The sequence below is a fragment of the Volvox carteri genome (assembly GCF_000143455.1).
Source record: "Volvox carteri f. nagariensis unplaced genomic scaffold VOLCAscaffold_45, whole genome shotgun sequence".
Classification (NCBI taxonomy): domain Eukaryota; kingdom Viridiplantae; phylum Chlorophyta; class Chlorophyceae; order Chlamydomonadales; family Volvocaceae; genus Volvox; species Volvox carteri.
This window is the reverse complement of record NW_003307588.1, coordinates 536,631-537,358: the sequence shown is the minus strand read 5'-3', so window position 1 is coordinate 537,358 and position 728 is coordinate 536,631. Positions and strand designations below refer to the sequence as shown.

The 728-nt window shown below is 52.3% G+C and overlaps 1 protein-coding gene across 1 annotated transcript in view; it reads right to left on the bottom strand.

Moving 5' to 3' along the window:
- VOLCADRAFT_95610 (uncharacterized protein) overlaps positions 1 to 586 on the bottom strand; it is a gene marked incomplete at both ends in the record, with an annotated part of 7,220 nt that extends 6,634 nt beyond the window's left edge. Inside the window, 2 exons of the mRNA XM_002954693.1 lie at positions 232 to 396; positions 553 to 586. Coding sequence (XP_002954739.1) covers positions 232 to 396; positions 553 to 586 — 199 coding nt within the window. The remainder of the gene's footprint in view (positions 1 to 231; positions 397 to 552) is intronic.
- Positions 587 to 728: the final 142 nt, after the last annotated feature.

The window sequence follows — 728 nt, the reverse complement described above, 5'->3', positions numbered from 1 at the left end:
TAACCACGAATACCGTAGTGCTACTTATAGTTCGTGATCGCTTTGTTCGGGGAGGGGTCAAAAAACTTGCTGAAATTTGTACGTGCTCTTTGAATTTCGGGGAAGGCCGGACCAGATTTTGCGGGCATGATACAAAATTTCGGGGCCCCTTCCAAAGTTTCGGGGCTTTTCAAACTGCAGCTTCCAGTCAGTCTCCCTCCACCGGGAACCCTTAGGCTCATGGTCTCTCACCATTTTCGCACTTTGGAAACGCCCTAGCAAATTCTGGATAATTCTGGAAATCCGTTGCTGCACGCATGGCCTCCACCTTGTCCGCTGGTAGCATGCTGAACTTTGCATCCAGCTCCGTGACGTGCTCATTTGTTGAAGAGGACGTCCAACAGGTCGAATGCCAGGCTGCGGCGTGAGCGCAAGCCTCGCCTCGCCGGCTGCCGTAGCATTGACCGCATTGCGCTCGCGCCTAGCAACCTCCTCGTGCTCCATTCGCTCACGCTGGGCCTCAACAACAGCATCATCAAGCCTAACTGGTGCAAATCCAGCTCGGTCGCTCACCGGAGCGTTTGGTGCTAGCGATTTCATCCCGCATTGAAGCAGGGTTGCCTGTCTTGCACGTTTTCGAGCGACGTTCATGTCCTACGTTTATGACTACATTTTTTACATTTAAGAGCTGATTTCCGCCTTGAAATCCTAGTTTTTGCGAAGTTTGATCGACCGGCTCGGAGCGACAA